The sequence below is a fragment of the Dromaius novaehollandiae genome, chromosome 17 (assembly GCF_036370855.1).
Source record: "Dromaius novaehollandiae isolate bDroNov1 chromosome 17, bDroNov1.hap1, whole genome shotgun sequence".
In the NCBI taxonomy this organism is placed as follows: domain Eukaryota; kingdom Metazoa; phylum Chordata; class Aves; order Casuariiformes; family Dromaiidae; genus Dromaius; species Dromaius novaehollandiae.
Window position 1 is genome coordinate 10,568,669 of NC_088114.1, and position 25,325 is coordinate 10,593,993.

At 39.4% G+C, this 25,325-nt stretch overlaps 1 protein-coding gene across 2 annotated transcripts; it reads right to left on the minus strand.

Moving 5' to 3' along the window:
* Nucleotides 1–390: 390 nt before the first annotated feature.
* YPEL1 (yippee like 1) lies at nt 391–24,953 on the minus strand. 2 transcript variants are annotated; one of them, XM_026104290.2, is made up of 5 exons: nt 24,465–24,953; nt 19,772–20,054; nt 8,462–8,505; nt 6,888–6,996; nt 391–4,813 (listed from the first exon to the last, which is right to left on the minus strand). In XM_026104290.2, the coding sequence occupies exons 2-5, from the start codon at nt 19,886–19,888 to the stop codon at nt 4,724–4,726; spliced, it is 360 nt and encodes a 119-aa protein (XP_025960075.1). In that variant the 5' UTR covers nt 19,889–20,054; nt 24,465–24,953; the 3' UTR covers nt 391–4,723. The 2 variants fall into 2 exon arrangements, with proteins under 2 accessions (XP_025960075.1, XP_064378206.1); XM_064522136.1 differs by lacking the exon at nt 24,465–24,953 and adding an exon at nt 23,026–23,044.
* Nucleotides 24,954–25,325: the final 372 nt, after the last annotated feature.

Consider the following 25,325-nt stretch of genomic DNA (forward strand, 5'->3'; position numbering starts at 1 on the left):
CTGCTGCTCCAGTCTCAGGATGACCAAAATAATCCAACAGAAAACATGCTCACACTTCCTAAAATACTCTGCAAGTTAGTTTTGTGGTGTGCACAGACTGACAGTCTCTTTAAAAGCACTTTATTTGCTGAAGTTTTATCAAATAGCTCAAAATAGAAAAGAGCTTTATAAAGTAGGAACTCATTTTAACTATATTTTGGAAAGATCAGTAAAAATAAATGCTTAGCAACATTCTTAAAATCATATGAAGTCAAATTCAGCTCACATACAGAAGTTTTCAGGAGCAACTAACAGCACTGGCTTTTCTCTCTGGCCTTATGAGAGAAAAAACATGAAAATAATTTAAATCAGCATGAAAAGACAGCACAAAGATGATAAAACACTCAACAAAACAATTAAAAGCTTTTATTGTGATACCTCAAGTAGATACAATATAGTGAAACAACAAATGATGTACAGTATTGCTAGGACAAAACAGCAACACAGCCATGTCACCTGTAAAAGAAAGCATTGTAAAGAGTTTAAGAAACAATGAGGCACAACTCAATTGCTATTTATGACTCATGCTTAGGCCTTAAACCATTTGTAACAGTCCTTTTAAAAGAAACCTCTGAAATGTCTGTTCCTTTCGCAGTGTTTATACTGCTGGTTGGCTTACATGAGTGCTAGATGAAGTACAATAAAGTGTCCAAAAAGTTTAACAATTTGACAGCTTCTTCTGCTCATCTCCATTATCAAAGAACAGAGATGTTAGAAATTTGGTCTGTGACTCTCTAGGTATCCTTGTCTAGGTAGAACTGCTGTTGCAATCCGACTGCTGAGATGAGCATGCAGAAAAACCTTTAAAAGCATTAATTTGGAGAGAAGCACAAGTCCACCAAACATGGCACGCAGTACTAATTAACTCACTAACTTGATATACCAATAAGAAAAACAGATGACCATTTGGTTATGGACATCCTGATAACCGTTTGTCAGCATTTCTGAGACCAAATTTAATTCAAATCAATCTCATTTCCCCTCTCCCACAGAGCACTAAAACTGCAGGCATGCAAAGCACACCAGGCAGATTGACAATTACACTAGACCTTGTTATTGGGACCTGAGGACTGAGTTATAACAGACTTCATTAATACAGTTCATCCTTGTATTCCTTACAACGAATGAGAAAAATGCAAATGCTGGCCCTTCTTATTGGCAGACAAAGTTACTGAGGTTAGGTTGATGTGTCAGCAATCCCTCCCTAAATTCTGCAGCTGTTTCTCAGTAAGTTTGCAACTTAACAGGATTTTTATAGATGGCAGCATTGCCTTTTGTTAGTTAAAAAGGTGTTTAGAGTAATCAGCCAAAGAAATAATTCTAGTGTTTGAGGCACACTCAATTCTGGAACACCTATCTTACAGCTACTATTTTGGACCTAGACAGAGAATATGTCACCAGATTACAAAAGTCACATCAAGTTATGTTTAATTACTTCAGAACAGGCGCAGCTTTAGAGGTTCAGAGGAAAAAACCTTTCAATACATGTACATTTTTGCTAGCAAATTCCTATGAATCCCAATGAACATTTCTTCTAAGCCAGCTCATAGTCAGTTCATTTGGTCCAAGAAAGAGCCAGCAGGAAACAAAGGTTCACAAAAGCTTTTTGTTACAGTTTGTAAAAACAAAATACAAAATAAATGTTAAGACCAACAATAAAAATAACCAGTACAAGTAACAAAAGTGCTCAAGTTGGAGGGGAAGTAAACTTGCCCAGAGCAAACACATACAAACTTTAAATATAATCTTTAATATATTACAAAAATTGGTTAGAGGGAAAATGCTTTAGTAAAATTTTTTTCAAGTAAGTTTATTTTTCTTCCAAATGACTGCTGGAGGGTTCAGTGACCAGACTGACCTCTTCACATCAGCCAGCAGCCATTGCTATCTGGATTCTACTTCCACCAAAACCAATAACAAGAACTCTCTAAATCTTCACAAGGGGAGAAAATAATCATTGATGCTGCCAAGCAATGCAGGAAAAAAATTCACATATTCCCTCAATAGAATGAGCCTAAAGAATTGTTACATGGTAGCATGTAATAGCAATTCTGTATTAGTTCTACTCCTTACTCCTTCTACGCTTCCACTCTTAGAAGACCAATAAGAATATTGCTTTGTTTGGTTCTCTTCAAAGCCATAAATATCACATATAGATCATTAACTCCTTATGCCAGTAGTCTGAAGTTCTACGTGCTAAGCACTTGATGAAGTCCCAGCCTTTGGCATCAAAGTTAATTAAGGTTTTGGTGAAAATGTCCAGTTTGAAATATAAATAATGCACTGAAAAAAGAGGTTGAATTTCTAAATAAGAATCAGACTGCATTACAGGCAGCATTAACTTACTAACAAGATAGCCAAAACCACATTTTTATAGAGAAGAATCTTTAATATTTTACATACTTTAATTAATTTCAGCTCTCTATTGAAAAGCAGCTATTACTTTTGTCTTCAGTCCAGTGTACTGCTTCAACAAGTCCATAGCCAAGAAATATGAAAAGCCCAAAGATGCACAAACTTCATATAAGCCTGTTTAAGTATTAACATTACAACAGGACTTTGAAGCCAACACAAACTTTTTGCTGATAGTACTGTTAGTGCTTTCCTTGTTGGCAACACACATTACTACAGAGGAAAATAAAATCCCACAGACTCCAGGTCAGAAAAGATTGAGACAGGCAACACGAAAGCCCATCTTGCATCAATGACATTGTGAAAAAGGAGACTTTGAAGCCTGATCTTATTTGTAAGCATAAAGTAGTAACATGTAAGCCACAAAATCTAAACTGAACACAACTGTACCACATCAGGTCTTTGGACTGAAATCCAACAGCTTTAACTACTTCTCTTCTGGATTTTTATTTCCTAGACATAGATCATGACAACATCTTGAATGCAGTTTAGCCAGCCTCCATCGCAGATGGGCGCTTACACTGGCAGAGCTCCCTCCCTCTCTCCACAAAGACACTGAAAAGCTGGTTTTAAAGATCTGTATTGCCCCTACCCATTGGCATAATTTTTAATGTATGACAAAATTTCTAAAGTGCAGTAGAGTTCAGAAAGCCTATCAGAGATTCCCACAAGCATAACAGCAGCAGCAACAGCACCAAAGACTAAGCTTCACGGGTGCCATATTAGAATTGTTACTGAAAGAAAGTGATTTTGTATTGCAAGGCTTCCATAGTATTCAGTTATAGTACTTATGTAGTGTTAGAGGTTTTCCACAAGCATTTTGTCCTCAAGCATTAAAAGGATTAAAATACAAAAGGTCTTCAGAGACTGTTTAATTTGAAAATAAAGTTAGCAAATTTATGCAGAGCATCTCTTTCAAAGTTGCTGAGAGTGTGCATACACCGCTACTAACAGTTAATATTGTGCATACACTTCCTAGAAGTTTCTCTCCTTAGTCATTCCAGTTAAGAAATAGTGGGAGAACAAAAGAAGGGGAGTTTTGTATAAATTTTTATTATAAAAAGGTACTTGGGGGTGATTTAGCCAGCAAACCAAGAAACCCCTTCCCCCCCATGTTTTAAAAACTACCTTGCTTTTCTATTTTATGAAAAAAATGAATCAAACTGCTCTCTTATTATCCCTCCTTTTTTCTACAGATACTATATTAATTTTCATCTCATAGGCTCTGGCCATTTCTCACAAAAATAAACATTTTTGTTCAAATATAGCAAAAGCAGAATACTTCAACAAATTTTCTTGGTATCAACCTCTTTGTCCAGTGCATTAGGGCTATATAGCTACATGGAACCAGCCATAAAACTTTACCGATGCACAAGTCCCTGTTACTGGCAAAGGTACAGTACCAATTTTTTTTTTTTTTTTTTTAAATACACTGACTAATTTTTTCTCCAAAATAGAAGATGCATATAGTTTTGTGCCATTTCATCTTGTAAGCTATATTTTTGTAGATTCCTTCCTTATCCAGCAAACTCCTTAGGTAATGTTTTGGTCTTGACTGAATGTATTCTACAGCATTATTGATTTAAAATCAATCTAAGATATTTCATTAAGATACCAAGCCATTAGCATATCCCTTCCTAACAAAAACTTAAGATCTGCTAATTTCAGTCAGTGCAGTTGAAATGTCTTTAAAGTGAGCACTGTACCTTTAACCAACTCACCTACAAGATGTACACAGGTTGTGGTACACTCAAATTTAAAAAAAGAAATGAATGATTACAATACTGCATCCCTTTCACTGCCAAATACATCAGAAATTGCTACATATAAAAAAGCACCCCATCCTATACATTCTTTAGGACTGCTCAGACATAGAACTTCTACAGGATTGGAGTGTAGGTGTTTAGGCAAGAAGCATGCACAGCAGAAGGTAGCATTAAAGGCATAGGTCAGAGATAGATGCTAACCAGTAAAATCTGTTTTCAATTAGTGAACTGTTTCTCTAGAGTTTGAGAGAGTTTAGAAAAAGGTCATCCAAAATGTTCCAAAACAACCGTTCACACAATACACATACAAAAAGAGGGAACTTACACAAGGAGAAAAGGCAAAATGGCCTGAAATAGCCACTTATACTACACTACTCATTTGTGAGGTTTCAGAGTTCAGTGATATTCTCAGGGCCACTTTAGCCAAGATCTTCCTTTACTTTGCGTTAGTCTTTATAAAGCATGTTCCACAGAATATTGTCCAAACTGAAGGAAAAAGGTTTGATTCACTCCCAGCCATTGTCTTTTATCATGTGGGCAAGTTCAATGATAAATTTTCCTTCTTTGTATTTCTGACTGCTCTCAAAAGCATGTTCCTGGAAAGAAGAAGAAAAAAAATCAAGATACTGAAATAGGCTGTGGAAACTAAGTATTTTAAATATCAAACTTACATCAAAAATAAAAACTAGATACACTGGCACCTACACTTTTTGAAGCTGTGGGGAGTTCTGTGTGTTTATTTTCTCCCTCCTGTGTGAAGTGAGCTTTCTGGATATATGATTTTTGTCCTTTGCATTACACAGTCCACAATATCAAATACAAAAATTATTATATACAATTCACCTAAATATTTTTATAACTACCCCAGGCAGTCTTTAGAGTGCCCAACAACATACTTAGGATAATTAAGTGAGAGTCACTTTTCTCTGGAAAACAATTAACTTCGTACTTTTCTTCTGATTCAAGATCCATGTATCAGTCTGTTTATACACTATGAAATACAGATTTGCTGAGACAAATCTTCCCTAGACAAATTCTGACTTTGGCTGTATTTCTCACCCTTCCTTTGTATTTATTTCAACAGATCTTAACTGTACATCTTAGTCACAATGTGATTCATTATTAGCAAGCAGCCACCAAAATACTGAGTATCTTTATCCCTCCTCTTCCATTGTTACTAAAAGCACAGATTTCAGAATATTGCCAGATTAAAAACACTAAGCCAATCTTGCATGGTATAAGTAGGGCTGACAAGACATTGTATGATCTTGAACTCTCAAAACAACTATGCAGTTTCTTCCATTCTGTGACTTGACAAAGAACACCTATCTCACCAGCGGTCCCCGACTAAGTGAATGAGAAACTTCCTCCTTAGGCTGCTTAACAATTTCTTTCAGAGATCTCTGTCTAAACAAATACATTTCCTCTGACATCTTGATAGAGAAATCCATGGTAGTCTCGTACCAAACCCCATATACCACAAGAAATGGGCCAGCAAGTCCCAAAGGGAGAGGTAAGAATAGTAGATCTTTTCTAGCTGTTGGCAGCCTGTTGTACCTGAGGTCATAATGATGTCAAAACAATGAGTGCTCCCAGGGCACTAAGCAGAGAGAGGACCTTTTTCATGCTGTCTCCTATGCTGCATTTAGCAATAATTCAGGGTTTTGCTAAAGACAGCCTAGAAAATCTATTGCCTTTTATATTGAAAATAAAATACTACAGTATACTTATTTAACCTCTTACACAGAAGTAAACATGAACAAAAGCCACTTGTAACTTCAGTCCTTCACCTTCTTCGAAGTGTTTTACCATTGCACTAATGAAGGATTTTTGCTACCAAAACAGTAAACATTCCAGTTAAAATCCTGTATTGGTTATACTGAATCAGGGGTAGGGGGAAGGAAAGAGAGGAAGCAGAGGTTTGAGGAGGAAGTAGGAGTAAATTTCTCATAACCAGAATCAGAAGATCTACTGTATAGCACATCTTGCTATAGATCTTTCCATGTTCTATCACTGCTTTTTAAATCAACGGATGGGAAATAGAGCATTTAGAGTTTCCTTATTCCCAAAAATAAGGAAAAGGAGGGAAACCTCCTTGGAAGCTCTCCTCTATATTCAGAGGGAATGCATTAACCTGCCTTCTTTCTAGGAGATCTGAAACCGTACTGAACCAGTGAAAACCCTGTGTACAACATCCAGAATCTAACACTTCAAAATGTCAAACTTGCAACACAGTGGTATAGACAACTTCTCAAACCACAGAACCAAATTCACCTTCGTTGTCAGCAAGGAAAGAGTGCTCAGTACCATTTATCATAATTTGCATTTTTGGTATACGAACCAACTTGTGAAACCAAGAAAATTAAAACCCATCCAGACAGGTTTTTCCATCCAGTTCAGTGGATGTGGTTGGTAACATTCCAAAAAGGTACTATAGTAAGTATTAGATAGCTGTAATAGCACACAGAGCTCATGCTAGCTTTACTGTCTTCTATATATAAAGTTATAACTGCCACAGCATTCCAGCAGATTTAACAGAAGCAAAACTATACCACTAGATGGAAAAGCACTAGACCTATCATCAACTAAACTACCAGTAACACCTGGCCTACTTAGATAGCTGTGCATCAACACATGAACACTTATCAAAGAGTTAGGTATATTGCTTACATATTTCCATCCAAGAGTGGTTTTACAGTTTTCACAATAGATATCTGCTACAGCATGTAAACCTGTCAGAAGAACTCTCTCCTCTGCTGGACCACAGCCCACATTTACCCTGCAAAAAAGGAGAAATGATTCTACATTAACCACGTGAGAATGCTTTCTTTTTTTACCTGTCACCCACCTTCCCTCCAGAGGACAAAAACTAGTTAAATTTTACACACATACATAAATATATGTATATAAAATACAAGAATTATACATCTACCTCTCATTCAACACCTTAAAAATAACATGTATTCTTGCACTGACCTGAAGGGCAGGAAGAAAGAGTTTGAGAGCTGATTTTCATTTTTCAAGTGATTAGTCTGCATTACTCTGTTAGTAAGGCTTACTCACTCCCACCAAGCCAGACATGTTAAGTATTTAAACTTTCAGAGAACAGAACACTAAGCAATAATTTGATACCTCTTCAGTTTCAGGCTTTTCTTCAAAAACAATTTCTGACCTCTAGAGTGGAAGTTTGTACCAGTATATCAGCACCAGGAGCTTAATTTAGAACCAACTCCAAAATAGCAGCAAGCAAAGAGCCTCATAAATATTTCTTTGCTACAGATCAGCAGACAATGCTACGACAACAAAACAGCAAATACAAAAACAAACTATCCCATGAAATAGCGTCAAAATATTTTTTCCTAAGAGCCCATATAGGAAAGATCAGACAAGACTAAACAAAGTTTGTAGAGAGCATTACACAACAAAATTTTGCCATTTTTGCTGTTGTATTACCAGATTCTTAGTACTACAACTGTACTAGAAGTCCCAAGTCTCCACTGAGCAACTCCATATAAAAGGAATTTCAAGGATTTGCAATCAAATACTTTACAGTTTTAGTCTAGACCAAGTCACTTAACTGCATTTCTTTTTCCAAATACTGTAACACAATAAACTGGTTGAAAGTAAAGACAAAAACACAATTCCACATATCAGAAACTTAAAATATATCCACTAGCAAATTCAAAGAAAGAGCCTTGTATGGCACGTGCCTAAAACTGCAAATATTAGGCTTGATTAGATCAGAGACCTTTTGCCTCTAGTAGGTTTGCAATAGCCAAGGTCATTTAAGTAGTACTAATTACAATGTAACATTAACCTGTAAATGTATCTATCTCACTGAAAAATTCTCCCTTAGACTACAAAGTTGTCTACAGCAGATTTACAGTCATGCAATGTACTTTGACTTCTAGAATATATCAGAATGGCAACTCCTGCTCAAGGCAGTTAACATTACATACACAAAAGGAATTTTACACTAACACCCTCCCCCGAACTTTCAGCTCTTCACAGAATTGCTTAAAAAATAAAACAACCTGTTATGTGTGTAGGGGATTTAAAAGTCAACTCAGTGGCTTTTTAATAGCTATTGCTGGAGAGTAAAGCCAAAGCTTAAAAGAACAAGGCAAAGTGCAGCTGCTAATTCCTACTGTTATCCACTTAAGAAACATACCAAAAAATTATACTCTGTAGGTAGTGTACATAACTGTAATAACATATTTACACAGAATTAAAGAGGTACTTACACAGAATTAAAGAGGTAGGCTCGTCCCTGGCTTCCCTGAAAGGACTGCATGAAAAAGGAAGAGTGCACTTGTTAAGAGTTTCAGAAGGGTATGTTATTACACATATAAACTTAACACAAATTAACAAATTTCAGTTGAACTACGGGAAGTTAAAAGTTTATTTGTATTATTTATAGGAAGGCCTCATCAGCACCAGTTTTCATCATGTCATATTTCAGCAACTGTTTTAAGTTGTTTAATACTCTTGCTCAAAATAACTGACATCCATAATGCAAATAAAGCATTCTTTTTCCCTACTCCTCTCAAAGATATCAGCTCTCATTTTCCTAGGACATCTTTCATGCTAATTAAAATAATCTGCTTTTAAAATCAGCTCAAAGATGTTATTTCCAAGTTCTTTTCTCTCCCCCTTGTCCCAAAGATAATGCAATACAATTGAAATAAACTGAGGTAAGAGTAGCAACATCCTAGACTGAGCATAAAACCAGAAGTCTCTATTCAGGGAACCATTCTCATCAGTTTATAAGCTCAGCTTGATTTTAATAAAACAACTGTTACCATCAAGTGCCTAAGCACAGCCGTGTGTTTTCAAGTCTCTCACATTCTTGCTAGATTACGGACAAAGGAAGACCGTTTGACTTTGTTAGCTGCATCTAAATTAATATTTTAGTCCAAAGCAGTAGCACAGTTCTGAAGTAAAAGCCCTAATCAACCCCTCTTACTGCATGTTGCTTCAGTTTGCAGAGCAGTTTTAGTGCCCGTGAACTACATCTTTGTTGCTTCTGTATCAAAATAAACTAGAAGCTTTTCTACCATGCACACCAGAAACTCCAAACGCTAATGAAGTCACAGGCCTCAGTGTGTGACCAGCCCTTCAGGCAGCCTCGAGCCCCACACACACTGGCAACATTTGTGGGCAGACTAGATCCAGGCCTAGGTAAAACACTCCAAAAGCATGTAACACACCACTGCTTTGATCTATTGATTTGTTCCTTCTGTATCAAGTTACTTGCCAATTTTGACACAGCCATTATTTGCCATTCGAACCAGATCACACTTAAGTGGACCTTTTCTTCTGTCTCTGCAGTTCTGTACCCCCAAAGACCTCTAAACTTCCTTCCTTGTAATTTCGGTTTCCCCGAGCTAGCCTAGTTTCAAAGAACATTAATCATTTTCTTCATGCTGAAGAGAAACACCCAACTGTTTTAAGAATCCCTTAAATTCTAGTATTGAAGATCAGAAACCAACTTTTCTGAAATATACATTAGATCAACAAGGATGTTTTTTGCGGAGGGAATCTCACCTTGAGTATTTTTGAATGGTTTTAGCAACATTAGGCATGGAACCACAGGGAGAAGTACCCTCCCACAACGGATTCTTTTTCTGACATATATTTGGAGTTACATAATCTAAAGTCACTTGGCACCAAAATAGATGTTTTGCCAGTCTAATGATTAGCAATGTAACACCAACATAACTGTCATATCTACTTAATTAGAACACAGTTTGCAAAAAAAGGCTGTCAAAAGGAAACATGACTATAAATTAACACTTTGTTCAGTATTAACTAGATTATATACTGCAAAGAATGCTAAAAGAAAAACATGACTATAGACTACTGGAAGCACCACCAGTGGCAGAGTAATTGCATACAGCCTTTAGCTACTCATAAAATCTCACAAGATGAGAAGTTCTGCTTAACAGCTTACAGTATTACTATTTTAGTTCCATTCTATTGACCATTTAAAAGAATTAAAATTATTCTGCTCATAAAATATTTCCCCAACTACAGCAGAGAGAAGAGGTACAATCTCCATTATCCAGCACTACAAGCCTTACTTTTCACAAAGCAAGGAAGAGGGTAAGCTATGCAGCACAGAAAGCTAAGACTTGGGCTACTACTGATCCTGAAAGGAGAGATCCAGTTGAGTACAGTCTTAACAGCTATGCCAGGATGTAACCCCTATACCTTCCTCAACATACCTGAAAAAAAATCCACTAACTCAGTTCCCCTGAGATACTTAAAAACCCATCACAACGCTAGCAGAATGGTACAGAAACTACAGTCTGTAGTTTCTATGGAATAAGTGGTGCTTTCTAAACTTGAGTCCTTGTCTCAATCAATACAGAAACAGAGAACACTTAATAAAGATGAAGACAAACTGTTTGTGTATACTCTCAAACAAACATTAACAAGTTCCCAGTTTGAGTCAGCTTCAAATGAATTTAGACAACTACAGTTGTCTAACCCCTGCCTCCCCTTCCCCCCCCCCCCAAAAAAAAAAAAAAGCACAGGCAAAACACTTTAAAGGTCCTTTTATTCACAAAAGGCTAGACTTTAGTGCCATGTATGTGAAATTGAGAAAGCCTTCCAAAGCATTCTGTAACAACTATCAGCACTGGCTGCCTAACAGCATTGCACTTGGAGAGTTCTCTCCAGATGGATGTTTCAACTGATGGACAACTAAACATTTGTCAATGAATGTTATTTTTAATTAAGTTACTGTAAAAATTCTTACATTAAATGAGTTGCAAACCATGTTTTAAAACCTTGTTTTAAAAGGTTTATTTTACAAATTATGATTCACAAATTAAGTTGCACCAAGAAATTCACTCTCCTGTTAAATTAACCATATGCTTCCTCTCTTCATAGCAGTAACTAGTTCTTTTATTCACATGCAATTACACATATCAATGGCATATAAGTTGACTTTTTTGTCCAGTCCTACACAATCACATTATAAAAATTGTTCCAATGCAAGTTTTTCTCAAAGAGGAAAGTATACTCATTATTCCATACGAAGTCTCGCAAGACTTTGACCACAAGCATCACTGCTTCCCTCTCTATCATAAATAGATCCTCTGATGATCACTAGGACTGCATTTGCCTCTTCCCACAGCCATATCGGAGATATTACTTCCATTACTTTCTAACTCTCTGGATGATATGTGGGGCAGGGAGGGAAGAAAAAGCAACAACCTTCCCCTGTGACAGTGGTTTTAGAGAAAAATATTTGCAAATACCCCACCCTGAAAAATTATTCCACTCCTACCTTCCTGGTTGTACAGTCTAGCTGATTCATGTGGTAGCATGTCTCTCACCTATATATATGTCTACAGGGTAAAAGTTATATTTACATGCCATAAAACAACTATTTCTTTGCCCAGCTGGGAAGAGAGAGCTCCTTCACATTTACGTCACTCACAGATAACCTGACAGCAATCCATGACAACTCGCGTAATCGTGCTCTGGAATACAGAACTTGGGTCTACTCAACTCGGGGTATTATCCTTTAAAATCAGTGTCAAACCACAACATCGATGGGCCTTTAGAGTATTCAGTAGTCTGCAGTCCTCATGCAGAACTTCTGTATGCTGACTGAAGTGAAAGCCTCAAAGAGATCAATCTTTATATTCCTGGGCCTTTTAATTTTTCCTATGAAGTTCTTATCCTCTCAGTGCTTGGCTGCCATAGTTTCTTGTTCACATGAATAGCTAAAGAGATGTCTTTTTCCCCTCAAAAAGTTATATTCAGATAACACGAAAAGATAGACATGTCACACCTGCACATTTTTGACCACAGAATACTGATTAACAGGTATAAGAAAGATCTGTCATCAGAGCTCTACTTACTGATGCATCCCATGAGTAGAAATGAACAGAAAACAACTCATTTTGGCACCTGAACTGCTTGCTAAGGTGGTAACTCAGTTATAAGCAGAGTATTTTGTATTATTGAATAGAAATTTGATATTGACCATTTGTTTTTGCAGTCACTAGGTTTCTCACACTCTATTGTATGATTCAGTTACACCCATAAGAATTTTTGAGGCTGACAGGTTAAAATCCCTGTGTGTCAACTCCTCAAAGAAAATGAAAGAGAAAAGAGTATTTTAAACAGCAGTGCCAAGAACTAACAGCCAACAAGCAGTCTCAATACAAACTCTACTTCCACAGAATAAGCATTACCTATGCAAACGCAAACTTTTAATGAGTAAAATTCATTCAGCACTTCCAAGACTGCAAGCACTGTACATAAGTGGTTATAATTAAAACATAGCATATTATTATATGTATTGCTGTAATTGTGAATCCTCAATATGCATTTAACCCAGTAGAAGCATGAGAAGATAAAGGGAAGGGTGATCAAGGGTCATCAGCTATGACTCACAGCAACCAGGGTTTTCACTTAGAAGTTAAGCAATTTACCAGTTAAATTAGTATTCTCAATTACAACATAAACATCCTTTAAGACTGTTTTTGATGGTCCTCAATTAATAATATTGCATCAGTTTATGACTAAACTTTTTCCCTAGAAAATCCACGTCTTTGACTAACTACCCAGTTCTATAGGCAGCAGATCTACAAAGATCCATAAGTTTTTCTTGTTTCATTGCATCTGAGTGTCTAGAATGTCTGATGGTGTAGACAAAATTGTTTAAGTGTGCTTAGGAACTATACTGAAGTCCACTGTAACAGCAGTTTGGTATTATTCGATCTTTTAAAGTCATCTGACAAAACTAATCATACTTTATAGTAAAGGAGCTTTAAATGTTTCACTTAAACACTAGTATACACCTGCAGAATTAGATATGAACTATCTTTCCAAGTTACATGATAATTTCCTGTAACACTAGGATTAGCTTTTTTACCAAGGAGAAAAGGAAGTGTCAGGTAAGCAGAATATGTATTTACTGCCTTAAGACATACCTAAGGGCATGGATGGGGGAAGGGAAGTACTAAAAAGCTTATAATGTCATTAATTATTCCCCACAGATGAGAGACATTAGAGATAGGATGGGTGACTACAGAGCATGCTCCACAGAAAAGGTCTAGAGAAACTGCCAGCTTAGCACATATCAAAGGTATGACAGGCATTATTACAAGTCAGAATGGCATTAACAGTACCATACCTAAGCACAACTGGCAAGCTATTCATTACAACAAAAAGTAATTTTAAAGAGCAACAATGAAAGAAGTCTATGGTTTGTTTTTATTTGCTAGTTTCCTTTACAAATTACAATAGATCAACATGAATTAGTATTCTGAACAAATATGCAATTCAAAGAAATATGACTCAGTAATACTTTCAGACAACAGTATTCTTAGGGGCAATATCTTACAGTTAGAACTGCATCCAAGCCCTCTGATGTCTGAAATGTTCTTCTGAACAAAATGCATTAGGGACAGTAAAGATCTCTTGGCACTTCAAGATTAGCAGAATAATTTCAAAAAACAAAATTTGACATAAGCAACAGCCAGTGAAATTTATCAGGAAAAAAATTAAGATTTATCCCATCTGTTGTTATTGCTCTCAAGATCTCTTGCAAGCCCGCTAGATCCAACTGCTTTATACAGGAGAGAACTAGAGAGAGTGTTGTTCAGCTGCTTGTTAAGCAAGTTGTAGATGATTCCAAGACAAATCAATATCAAAAAAGTTTTTTGAAACTACATTTTCATTCATTTTTCTACTGATTTTAATAAAAAGAGTCGTAACATTCAATATGTAAAAAGCAACTGTAAGAAAAATTAAGCCTTAACTGCATGTCTGCAGATTTGGCAAGTGATATTTCCAGAAATGAAGACTTTGTCACATAGGACAAGTTATCTTCAGTTATACAGCATCCTGAATGCATTTCAGAAATAATTATGTCAAAGCACCCAAAGAACAGAACCTTCTCTTGCAGTCTCCAGCTCTTTTAGGCTCTCAAATCTTACTGGATACTTTCCAAAGATTACTTCTCTTCCAAAAACTAGAATCTTCCACCGACAGAAGAAAAGAGAAAAATAAAACAAGAACATGCAACCTAAAAAGTAGGAGCTTATAAGAACAAAAAAATCACCAGAATGCTTATGAAATTAGACACATTTTCAAGTTTTCCAGTAGGGGACAAAAATGGCCTTCAAGCACACACAACAGGCCCCACTATCTTCCCAAATATTCTTTATACCATAAAAAAACTGGATTACCAAACTGGATGAAGCTAAGAGCAGCACATTTACTTAAAGACAATAAACCCATAAAAAAACCCCGCTTCAACTCATCAGTTAAACAACAGTAGACAACAAAAACAGACTTGCTCAACAAGGCTAAAATTGTTTTGGCATCTACTTAAGCCAAAGACTTTTTCTCCTCATCAACAATAAGAGCAAGTGTACTAAATGCCTTGGAGAATTAAACTTAATCAACAAGACTGCTGTTTTATCCACAAGGTGTAAGGGTTTCCCAGCAAAGTCAATGACAGTTACACATACCCTGCAGCAGAATTTGTTCCTGAAATTATTTACACACCTAGTCTTGCCTGTGGCTTACATATGCCTTTTTCCTCTGGTCAGATAGGCTTTGCAATGAATGATACAGAAGAAAGTGACAGTATCTATGCAGACATCTATACACATAATCCAGATTTTCTTCCATCCCTAGCATTAAGGCACACTGTAAGATGATTCAATAGTCTTTCAAGCAAATCCACCTTCAGTAACAGAGCATTATCTATTGCAATATATCCATTAGCTTCTATAGTTTGTTAGGCTTTTGTAATTTATTGGATCTTGTCTGAATTTCTGCACAATTATTGGAAATCAGCTTGTATGACACCCTTTTGCTTCTCCTTAAGATTTCTAATGGTTTCAGAAAGAAAGAAAGATTCTAATATTCCAAGAATTACATGAACCAGCGCAGAAAAACTAGCTTGAGCTTTCGCATCCATTACCAGTTAATTCAGTATAGTACATTAAACAGTAGATTAATTTCAGTAGTAGATTAAGTTAATGAGACAGATCAGGACTACAGCTAGATGGAAAGCCAGAGACACCCAGGTCACTGCGTGACTGCTCACTCAGCAGCAGAGAGTTAGCAGCTATGCTCTTAAAGCAACACTTTGCTAGTTATCACTGCACATTCTCTACCATTTCTGATCAAATCAGAAGAAACCTTTTTTAATTTAGCTTTTCAAAAAGCTTGTTTTAGAATTGCTTTAAAAGCCACATACATGTGGCCTGTACAAAATGGTGCATAAGTGGCAACTTCCCCCAAACTTCAAATAGTCTTGTAGAAGAATATATGGCCATAGTAAGATATGATTCTAGAAAAACCCACTTGCTTCTTTGGGAAAGCTGCAGGTTCTTCCCCACTCTTTGGGATCCCCCAAGCACTAGAGACTGCAGTATTCCTTGCAGTAATCTTGCAAGAAAGGGAAGAACTCCATGCTTGACATTCACTGTAAAGTCTTTGCTAAAGAAGGAAATGATCCAGCATGGAAGTCTGCTAACAACACAAGTCACTAGCGTTTAATGGGTATTTAAACATCACCTCAACTTTCCACTTATTTCAATTAGTCTCATCTACATTGCTGTTCTCTATTATTATAGAGCCCTTCAAATTAGTGTTTTCCCAAGAAGGCACAAGCTATTGTTGACAACTGTTCATACATGTGTGCATGTGTTTAACTGCATGGACTGTTCATGTACTTCTTTGCTGTTGACCACCTCCTGGTTCAGGACTCCTACTCCCTTTCCCAAGTGGCCCCAGACACAGAAAATACCCAAGGTTATAGAGGAAGAATACCTAGTTAACATATCCTCTACTCATCATTAGCATCCAAGTGGGTTTCAATACTAAGCAGCCTGTTCAGTGCTTTCATTGTTTAGGGGAAAAAAAAGCACACTATGGATGAAAACGACTTCACTTGTGCTGCCACCACATTTTACAATGCCTGAGTAGCCTGCATTCTTATTTCTAAGCCACTTCTAAGATTCTTGGTTGCCATTTTATTATCAGCATAAGAAAGTTTACATGTAGAGGAAGAGAGTTTCATGATTAATTTTAAGGCAAGAAAGATACCATGCTGTTCATGCAGAATAGAAGTAAAATGAAAAGGTGAATCATGCGCACTGCCATTCTTGCCAGACAACTGGCATCAACAGTTCTCAAAAGCAAAAGAGGTGCCATCTATATTGAAGTCTAGCAGATTAAAGACCAGAATCAGAGGGGAGATTGACAAAAGACTGCAGTGCTCTTTGCTTTTCTATGACAGACCAATATTTAAAGAGAAACACCACCCATTTCATTGCTTAACTTATCTTCTCATTTTGAAGTTGGAAACATTACATTGTTAAATATAACAAATGTTTATGCCTGAAAGTGTATTAGAAAGCTATTTGTAGCTGCTTTAGCTTGAGGATCTACAATGTATTTAAGCTTTTTCCAGGTAGGCAGAAAAAGCAAGCCATGCATCTGGGAAACTTAAAAGAAAAAACCCACCACAAATGCAGCAATTATAACTAAGTATCAAATATCATTCACTTTGTTTCTGCTGAAGAATATTGATAGAGCTAGGGGTTCTGGAGTGGGATTCTGTAGTAGGTAGTTGAAAGCAAAAAAGACTGTAGTCAAAAGTTATACTTAGTGTCTGCCAGAGCTTCAGTTTTAAACTAAACCCTAACCATGGAGGCAGCAAGGAGAAATTAGACTGAGCAGTCTGATTTTCTGCTCCATCAATAAATCCAAGACAGCACAGGAACACTGCAGCACAGTATAGAAACCAGTGTGACACTTGACATACCCCAACAGCATCAAGATAAAGGGGGGGTAAAAATCATTGTTTCTGAAGAATTTAAAATTATATACGGTCAACTTGCTATACTTCAAACAGTTTCAAGTATTTTTGTTGCAGCTGGGTAGTTAAATACAGTAACTCCATTTCAGAGCTAGTTAATAATAAGATACCAACATCACTAACTTACCTTCACTGCTACCTTATAACATGATGTGCATCAATAAAGCACTTGGAGAACTTTGGGGAAAAGGTTCACATGAAAAGACAGTTCTGTTATGTTCATCTGTTAGTACTCTTGGAATTTTAAGTGATCTCTACACATACAGGCTGTCTGGGATACTATGTAAGCTTTCAATTTCTAAGTTAACAAGTATTTTTATTTAAAATAAAGGAACACATTTTCTCCCACCTTCCCCTTACTAGAAAAAGCAGTGTTTGTTGTTAATCTTACAATCCAGCTTTACCTAACTTTGATTTGCAGTTGCTTCCATTAAAAGAACTTCTCCAATGCAGGAACACAAAGTTTAAAGGGTTTTAAGCCTATATTCCAAAAACAAGTACAATGGACAAATATTTTTTATTTTACAAATATACAAAAAAGATGCACCTCACAGTTAAGTGCATTTCTCAATCCCCCACATAAGATTTTTTTTTATTATTATCTAAATCTAAGTTCACAGAACACTGACCAGCTGTTACATAAATACATGGTCAACCTGCAAACACAAACAGTCCTATCTTGCTTTATAGTAAATCCTCAATGGAAACTATGGGAGCCAGGATTAAAGCAGAAACATACCCAAGGTCTTTCCCAATAGTATTACAAACCACTTACAAATAAGTATTGATGCTTACTAGACATTTTTAAGGAGTTCCCTATGCATTCTGCAGCCTCAAGTAAAAAAAATTTTTTAATCCATTTGAAGTTTTATTTTTAAAGCTGTAATATGAACATGTAATTAACTTTAAAGACATTCAAGAGATTCTTCCGGCCAAGACTCCTGAGACCTTGGAGCATGCTGGTCCATGCAGGAACTATAGTTTAGTTGTACAGCATGTAAAGTCTAAGTCAATTGAAAGAAGAGTCACATACTAAACGTGCACATGGACTGCATTTTCTTGATAAGTTTATATAACCTTTGAGAAACACCACTAGCAAAATTTCTTGTATTCTGTAAGCAGTATCAATTCCTACAACCTGAAGTTCAGGAAAAGTAACTCCAACTAGTTTTAAGCCCAAAACATGTTGTGAATAATGAAGCTGTGATTCCTTGTAGTTTAGAATCAAGTGTTGCCAGAAGGGTCATTTCTAATACTGAGATTTTAAAATCAAGATGAAAACAAAACTCAAATGCATTCACATTACTATCTGAAAGTTTCTCTCACGTTTTTGATGAAATTAAGAAATACAAAGTCACTATAAAGAAAGCATTTTAGTTTAATACAAATAAAAGAGTCTTCCCTCTTAATGTCTTCATATCATTTTATACATGCAACCAGTTAAGTGTTTTGCATTTAATGAGTTAGTTTCCAGTTCCACACAGCAAGAGTGTTTCATACATATGCTAAACTGAGGGAAAAAATTGTTTTGGGGAAGGGAGCAAAGGAAGAACAGAAGAAAGAGTAAGCAAGCTATAAGATGATACCTACAAGTAATACAGCCACAAACTGACTGAAACAGCAAAATTGCTGACAAAAAAGTGTCAAGATCTAAATAAAGATCAGAAAGATTACAAACAAACTGTATGGGGGGGTGAAGCCACATTGTTTCCTGATAACCCTCTAGAGGATAAATGAGCAAGTATGCTTTCTCCCTGCCCAAGGAAAACCTGAACTCTGAAGCAGCATCTTTCTCACTCTTCAGCATTCAAGAGGAGCATTACCTTAGTACTGCTGAAGACACAAGCAAGCAGAAGCAGCAGGCAGCGATAAAAGCAGTTACAGAAAGGGTTTAGCACTAACATTTTTATTCACCAAAATAAGTTAACAGAAAGCACTTTCAGAGATGAGAAAAAGTTTGAGAAATGGTTGAAGTGTTTTCTCCAGGACATCATTAAGAACAAATCCATCAGGAGCTTATTTTGAAACAAAGAATGAGCCAGTCTGTCAAGTATTTATCCCAAGCTTCAAGTTTTCCTGCATATTTCATACATCACAAATCTTCGTTTCTTCCAACAACAGGAAAGGAGGACAGGCTTAGCCTGTTCCAAGGATCCACACTTCCTCTAAGTTTAGACAGTCCAACTATTCTGAATAGCTCTCACACTAATCATATTTACTTTGCTGTAAAATGGTTCTCAAAGAACACATTGACAGACTACACAATATCAGCAGGCATTCTGAATACAGTTTTGTAACCTTCAGTCAAATAAAGTGAAGAGTAGTCTTTACCTGGAATAACCATTACCAGAATGACTTCCCCACCTTAAGCTCCATATTTTCTTCATATAGTTTTCCTTAGCAGACTTCCAAAATATGACATCTCTCACATATTACCTACCTAGCAATAGATGGAGGTTATGATACGAATATGTGGAATATATTAGATCAGCCTTTATATGGCACATTCAGGAGTTCCCAGAAGATATCCATTTCCTCAGTACACAACACCTATGACCCAAGAATGAACCCAGAGAAGATGCTTTGCAAAGTAAGCATCAGATTTGCAACCCTTATCTACTGGAAGCACTGATACAACAACAACCATTTTGGTTAAAAATTAATTCATGAGGTCTCTAAACAAACCACTTGCCTTGGAGATCAATTCATCATGATTGGCTAGATGGGCTCTGCAGTGGATACAGCTGTAGGTTCGATGACAGTTCGGCAGGTAAGCCTGGAACGTTTTTGACTTTGTCATTTTTACCATCTCTGCTGCTGGCTCCTCACTCAGCTCAGGGCTGGCACTTGAAGAATTACAACTTTGCTGAACACGCTGACAAAAGAAACACTGGAAAATGCAAGCAAAAGCCGTCGTTGTTCTGGAGGGTGTGTGGCACTTTCCACACAGACGACAGAAGAGAAACAGTCACAACCTGTAGGTGAACAGAGCAGAACGGTTAGCAGCTTTACAGCAAAGCCAGGATTAACTTGTTATTCAGCTATTTTAGATACAAAATGAAACGTAATTTAGGGCACAGTTGTCTGGCTATACTACAGCCACCTTGTTTTTGTGAAGCTGATTGGTTAAAGTTTGTTTCACACAGAAACAAGCAGTTCTGTTCATTAGAAATTTGATTGATTTGAATCTACTAATGAAAGAGATTCAAACAATTCCCCATTAAACAAACATTCTACAAGGCACCAGGTATACTCCTTAAGACACCCATATACAAAGTACTACACAAAAATTGCTTAGCAGTTACAGCAGAAAGGGAGGGCGTTAGAGTGCTAATTGTCTTTGAAATTCCACTGGTCAGTTCCAAGATGGCAAGTGATAAGGCATCTTGGGAAACACTTCCTGACCAACAATAACCAGACAAAAGAGATATTTACACCTCAGTTTTCAGTAAGAGATCTTGCTATATCACATTTGTCTTTAAGTCAAGTAAGAAGATGCTGCTACCCAACTCAAAGATCAGGATAGCCTCCTACCCCTTTTTCAAGCTCAGGAGAATTACACCTATCAGTGAAGGCCTTTTAACTACTGTCCTGATCAGAGTGAAAAGTATCTAAGGAGCTCTACCAAAATAGTCTCAATGGTTGCTACTGAAATCTCAGTCAAGCAATAAAAGCTAAATCCTACACAGAGAATACACAATTGCATTCTTAATCCTCAGAGTGCCTTTAAAAGACACCACATGCATAAACAGGAACAGCCACACCTTCCAGCTATGTTGGAAAACCAACCCTTTAAAGTTCGCCTGCCTGAAAGTTATAGATTCTCAGTATTCATACTAAATAGCTACTGATCTGTTAAAGGCCACCAGTTACCATGCTACATGCATCAAGCTAATGAGCAATCCAAACATGAAGACTGCACAGTCACTTATGTCATCAGCTATCAGGTGACTGAGAGTAGGTCAATAGCACAAGCACTGAAATGAGAGCCAATATAAAGAATTTACAGCATCCTGACCCAGCTATTAAAGTGAGCAAGCAAAACACTATCACAGTTGTAAACTGTATACAGTGCAGCAGTAAACTCTTTCCTGGCAATAGGATAGAAGTAATACAGAACAGATAACGAAAGCCACAATTTAAAAGTTAGTTGTTTCTAGGAAACAGTCACTGGGCTTCAAAAGAAGCCTTGAGAAAGTTATCCGTATGGCATGTCTAATGCAAGGGACAAATGCACCAAGCTTAAAAATGGGTTTTTGAATCCTCAGCTTATGGTAACAGCAGCAGGAAAAGACTCAGAAGTTAAGAACTTACTACAAGAATTTCTTACAGAGAATCATAAAGGCAGTGATGAGCCACATAAGACATATGGCACAATATATGCAATCCAAAAGTAAAGCAGCAAGGGAAACAAGTTGCCTCCCACAGCACATATCTACAAGTCAAAAATGACCAGGCTTTTGCAAGTCAGTGAAAAGGAAACCACAGATCTGATAACATTAATACGCTTGAAATATTAACCCAGTTAGCATGGACAAGCAGAACTCAATGACTAATATAGTCACATAAACACATATTAAGTTATCTTGAGGCAATAAGAGAAGTATAAAGTACTATGATAAGCGCAAAGGGAATAGTGATTCCAGTGTCTGGGAAAGCAGTTTACTTTTTTAGAACAGCTAGGTATTAAGCTACATTTATTAAAGGCAGCATATTGCAGGGGCAGGAGACAAAGACTGAGGACATGAAAAAGCTCAATCTTGGAAGTTAAAAGCAAGATTCCCCTTAAAATCCCCTGCTTGAACACTTATGTTAGAAATAAATACAGATCCTGTTTAGGTTTGAAAGCTCTGGGTCCAATACAAACCTCACTGTTCAGATTTCAGTTGGATTTAGAAACATCACACAAGTAAAAAAACCCCAGGGTTTCAAAATGAAAGACACCATGACTTTGGATCAGATCCTTTATAACTGTAATTGAAACAAGAGAGCCGTTTGTGAAAGTCTGGCAAGTTAAATGTAAGAGGAAAACATTCCTCAAGGCATTCTGAGATGTCTTTTAATTCATATTTTAAGTCAAATTGGTCTTTTACAGACTTGATATATCGACTCCTTCAACTACAGGAGTTAGAGCAAAACCTTCCACAGCTCTTGACAAAGTTGTATTTGCTTTTCCTTTGTTCAAGAGGGTGATTCTAAGTGTTTGTTATAAATTGTGTATTTTGTTCATTACAATGTGTTTCCTTATGATGTTAAAAGGCAAGCTTCAAAACATGAAACATTTTAAGCTCCCAATCAGAGCTCTGGTAAAGCTGAGTAAGTCCAATTTCACTTGTCTGACAGTCATGAGCAGCAGCAGTTTCTGTTCAAGATTCTGTGGAAAGCAGGGTATCTTGCAAGATCCGAGGCAACTACTTATTTATACTCAGACAATAACATAGTTTGTGCTTTACTCATGGAAATCACAGCTAGTTTTCCTGAAGATGGAAGGAATTCTAAAGAAACTGCATAATTAAGTGCAAGAACAAGCATACAAACTGCTGCCTAGCCATTTCTAAATGAGTGTCCAGATACTGTTTTGGACGACTTAATTTGTACCTATTAGTCTAGAAGATACATGAACTTTTGGAAGTACTAAATCATATTCAGTGTAGACTTGCAAAGCCATGAGAAGACCTGAAGAAATCACTTCAGCGTTCTCGTAATGGTTTTAAAACCATGTCATAAGCACTACATATTACTTTTCTTTTTTACTCTCAATGCAGCCATAAAACAGATCGACTTCAAGAGAACTCATTTGTTTTTAAAACACCTTACACAGAAGTATTCTCATTTCTGATCAGGGAGCTATCGAACTGAAAGAAAAACAAGCATACTTCAGGATCAGCAAGAAACTTTCCTAGGTCTTCGGAGGACACGTTTCCTAACACATTAAGAGGGACAAACCAGAAGCCGAAGGTCCTTTTCACTCAGACAAGCAGCGACGGGTTTCGGCTGGGCGCTCGCGGTTCGCTCCAGCACGCGCGGTGCTCCCGGCCTCGCCGGGGCCGCCCCGCGGCGTGACGTCACGGGATGGCGCAGCCAATGGGGCGGCAGGGGCCGGCCCGCGCGGCTCCCGGATGTGTAAACAAACAGCGCGGGGAGCGTGGCGGGCAGGTGCGGGCGGGCGCGCAGCCGCGGCGCTCTGCGGCGGGTCCGCGCGGCGGCTGCCCGGGAGTTTCCCCAGCCCTCCAGAAACACACAGGCAGCTCAGAGCCGGTAGTACAGGTGAGCAAGCTTGCACAACTCATTCCGCTGAATGGATTAGGTACTGAGCACCTGCCAAGAAAAGCAACTCCCTGGGCTGCAAGGGGGTTTTCACGCCGCTGCTGGTAGATCACCGTACAGATCACAGCAGCTGTGAGGGGGAAAACAAAAGCCAAAAAACAACCACCAAAAACACAACCTCCCTCATACCCCCTGACTTTAAAAAAAAAAAAGATTAGATCACACAAGCAAGAGTCTTCGTCTAGCTCCAAAAAGCTAGACAACGCCTATATACTCAATAAGTTATGATCTGATTACTTCAGAAAAATCCTAACAAAGTTATTCTAATCGTGAGCCGAGCACACTGGAGCGTCATTTTCGCTTTAGACAGCAAAAGTACAAGCAACGGCAACAAAATGCGAACAGAAAGCGACCGGCAAAGGCCGATCTTAGCCTCCCCGCCCCTGAAAGGGGCACGCTGTTCAGTTTGAGCGCTCTCCCCGTGCGCCAGGCACTGAGGCGGTGACGCCGTGCCTCTCCTCTCCCGCTTGCAACAGGATCTGCAGGACAGCGGTTCGCTTCCACCAAACCGCCGGGAAGCAGCTGGGAGACAAGCCGTGCGCGGCCGCCCAGATACAGACTAACTCTCCCAGCTGCCTGGCTCCGTCCCCGGCAAAATCCAGGTAGGGATCCGCCACAGCCCTCCTCGGGCCCTCCCACAGGCGCCCCGGGGGAAGGGGGCCCTGGCTGCAAGAGGGAGGGAGAAGGGGGAACCCGTCGGTCTCCGTCAGGCTGAGCTCAGCCTCGGCCCCCCCCTCAATTATGTAAACCATCACAATCCGCCCTGTAATAAGGAGGCTACAAGCAAGCAGGCAGCGCTGCCGTCATTTCCAGGCGCTATAAATAGAGCCCAAGCCCTCCTCCCGCCAGCAAAGTTGCCTTCGCGGCCCCCCGCCCTATGCACGCAGGAAACCGCAGCCCCCGCCGCCCGGGGGGTGCGACATGCGGCTCCCCCCGGAGCAGCATTCCTCCCTGCTTCCCCCATCACCTTTCTGCCCCCCCCCCCAAAAAAAAAACAAGAAACAAAGAGACAAAGCAGAGGGAGAAGGGCCGGCTGCCTACGTGCACCGGGTACTCACCGCTGCGCTGCGCCGGCTCCGCTCCACAGCCCGGACTCGGTGCAGGGGCGCACCCCCAGGCCCCTCTCCCTCAGGGGCAAGGGCGGGGGGCAAAAAAAGATCTTCACGCGGCCGCCAGCGCAAGAGGGACGGCGCTCGGGGAGGGGGCTAGCAGCACCAGCCGCTCATCCTCAGGCCGGGACCGGCCCCGCTGCGTGCGCGTTCGTATTCAACGAGGGGACGACGGAAAAAAAAGGGGGGGGGGGGGGGAGCGGCTTTCTTCGCCTCAAAAATGCCTTCTTGGCGGCGGCCAGACAGCCGCGGGTCATAAGCGGAGCCGGGGGCTGGGCGCGTATCTCCTCCCCTCAGGGCCGAGAGGCGGCCGAGGCATCCTGCCGTGCCGTGCCGCGCCGCTCCGCGCCCGCCGCCGCCGCCTTTGTTTTGTTTTCCTCGGGCTCGCTGGCTGCGGCGGCCGTTAAACCTGCTCCGAGCGTCGGCGGCAGCCAATCACCGCGCGCGCGCGCGCCCTGGCGCCCGCCCCGCCTCCCCGGCCCCGCCCCCAAGGGGCGGGGGGAAGGAGCGACGGCCGTTGCCGAGGGCGCGCGGCGTTCCGTTCCCTGCCCCTCCCCCCCAGCCCGCCTTTGTGAAGGAGGAGCGCGGGGGCGGAGCGCGCGCGCAGGCTTTGTTCCCCCCGCCCCCTCCTCAACCGCTCTCCGCGGACCGTTGCGCGGGGAGCGGGCGAGTGGTCTGAGGCGCGTGCAGCCCCTTCCCCCCGCTCGCCCCGGGCGCGCGGCGCCTCTACCCTCAGAGCAGCGAGGCGGGAAGCGGCACCCGCCCGCGCTCCCTCCCCTCCCCGCGCCGCCTCCGCTGAGGCGCGGCGCT

Bases quoted from the DNA above. Each gene is read 5' to 3' on its own strand.
- YPEL1 (XM_026104290.2), bottom strand. From the start codon at position 19,888: ATGGTAAAAATGACAAAGTCAAAAACGTTCCAGGCTTACCTGCCGAAC. The intron at 8,506-19,771 runs GCAAGTGGTTTG...TTTTTCATGCAG, and splicing joins ATGATGAATTGATCTCCAAG to TCCTTTCAGGGAAGCCAGGG. The intron at 4,814-6,887 runs GTAAGCAATATA...TCTTCTTTCCAG, and splicing joins CCACTCTTGGATGGAAATAT to GAACATGCTTTTGAGAGCAG.